At 37.1% G+C, this 1,303-nt stretch overlaps 1 protein-coding gene across 1 annotated transcript in view; it reads left to right on the forward strand.

Annotated features, from left to right (window-relative positions):
- Positions 1-653: 653 nt before the first annotated feature.
- The window catches only part of LOC101856290, a gene marked incomplete at its 5' end in the record, with an annotated part of 11,855 nt that continues 11,205 nt past the window's right edge, over positions 654-1,303 (forward strand). Inside the window, 1 exon segment of the mRNA XM_035972153.1 lies at positions 654-767. Within this exon segment, the coding sequence (XP_035828046.1) occupies positions 654-767 (114 nt within the window).

Raw genomic sequence — 1,303 nt, forward strand, 5'->3', positions numbered from 1 at the left:
AATAACCGAATAATAAATATAATAATTGATTGGGACGTAAAAACCATACATTGACTCTTTTACTTATCCCGTACTTTCTCTTTTTTCCAGACACTAACTTTTTTTTTTACTCATTCTCTACTTTCTTTTTTTTTTTAACTGTTCCCCTACTTTCTCTTTGTTTTTACAAGTCATCTACTTCCTCTTTGGGTTGTTTATTTTCATTATCCTCTACTTTCATTTTGTTTTAGACTTTATTCTTTTTTACTCATCCTCTACTTTCTCTTTGTTTTTACTCTCCCCGAATCCCTGAATGTACTTTCTCTTTGTTCCAGACACTCACTTTTTATTTTTACTCATTCTTTAGTTTCTCTTTGTTTTTACTCAGCCTCTACTTTCTCTTTGTTCAAGACGCTACCTTTTTTTAAATACTTTTTAACTCATCCTCTACTTTCTCTTTTTTAAACTCACCCTCTACTTTCTCTTTGTTTTTAATTCAGCCTCTATTTTGTCTTTGTTCCGGACACTAACTTTCAAAAAATCTTTTAAACTCATCATCTACTTTCTCTTTGCTTTTCCTCACTCTGTATGTACTTTCTCTTTGTTTTTCCTCACCCTGTATGTACTTTCTCTTTGTTTTTACTCACCCTGCATGTACTTTCTCTTTGTTCCAGGCACGGAGAGACCAGTTCGCCCTGGGGGAGAAGTCACGAACGTCCTCGACCTCCACAGACAACGACCTTGACCCCGACCCGAGTCAGCTGGACGTGGGCGGGCCCCGAGAGAGGGTAATCAGTCAGCTTAGCTATCACAACAGTCCCGACGCCGAGACTGTAACCCATGGCAACCGAACACACATCCGGGTACCGATTTTCTTAGCGTGCAGTGCATGCCGGGAGGCCGTTGCGGCGGAGAGCCTTTAACCCTTTCTTACTGCCTCGTGACAGTTTGCCTTAACATGTGCACAGTTTAATTAACCCTTTGGTCACCACAATGGAGGAGCCTTGTGCCTGTGGTTTTGTGATTATTTGGTTTTTTTGAAATTTTTTGTTCATTTTTTTGTTTTTGTTTTTGTTTTTGTTTTTTTTTGTTGTTTTTGATCATTTTTTGATTTTTTAAAATCGATTTTTCCTTGATTTGAAGAAAAAAATTCAAATCTTTTCAGTACTTTTAATTTGTGTGTGTGTGAATTTGGATGATTTGGTTTTGTTTGCTCATACTGTTTTCTTCAAACCTACAGTTTTACTTCTAGTACCAATGGTCTGTCGTCGTCATCATCATCATCATCATCATCATCATCATCATCATCATCATCATCATCATC

Source organism: Aplysia californica, unplaced genomic scaffold (assembly GCF_000002075.1).
Source record: "Aplysia californica isolate F4 #8 unplaced genomic scaffold, AplCal3.0 scaffold00593, whole genome shotgun sequence".
Taxonomy (NCBI): domain Eukaryota; kingdom Metazoa; phylum Mollusca; class Gastropoda; order Aplysiida; family Aplysiidae; genus Aplysia; species Aplysia californica.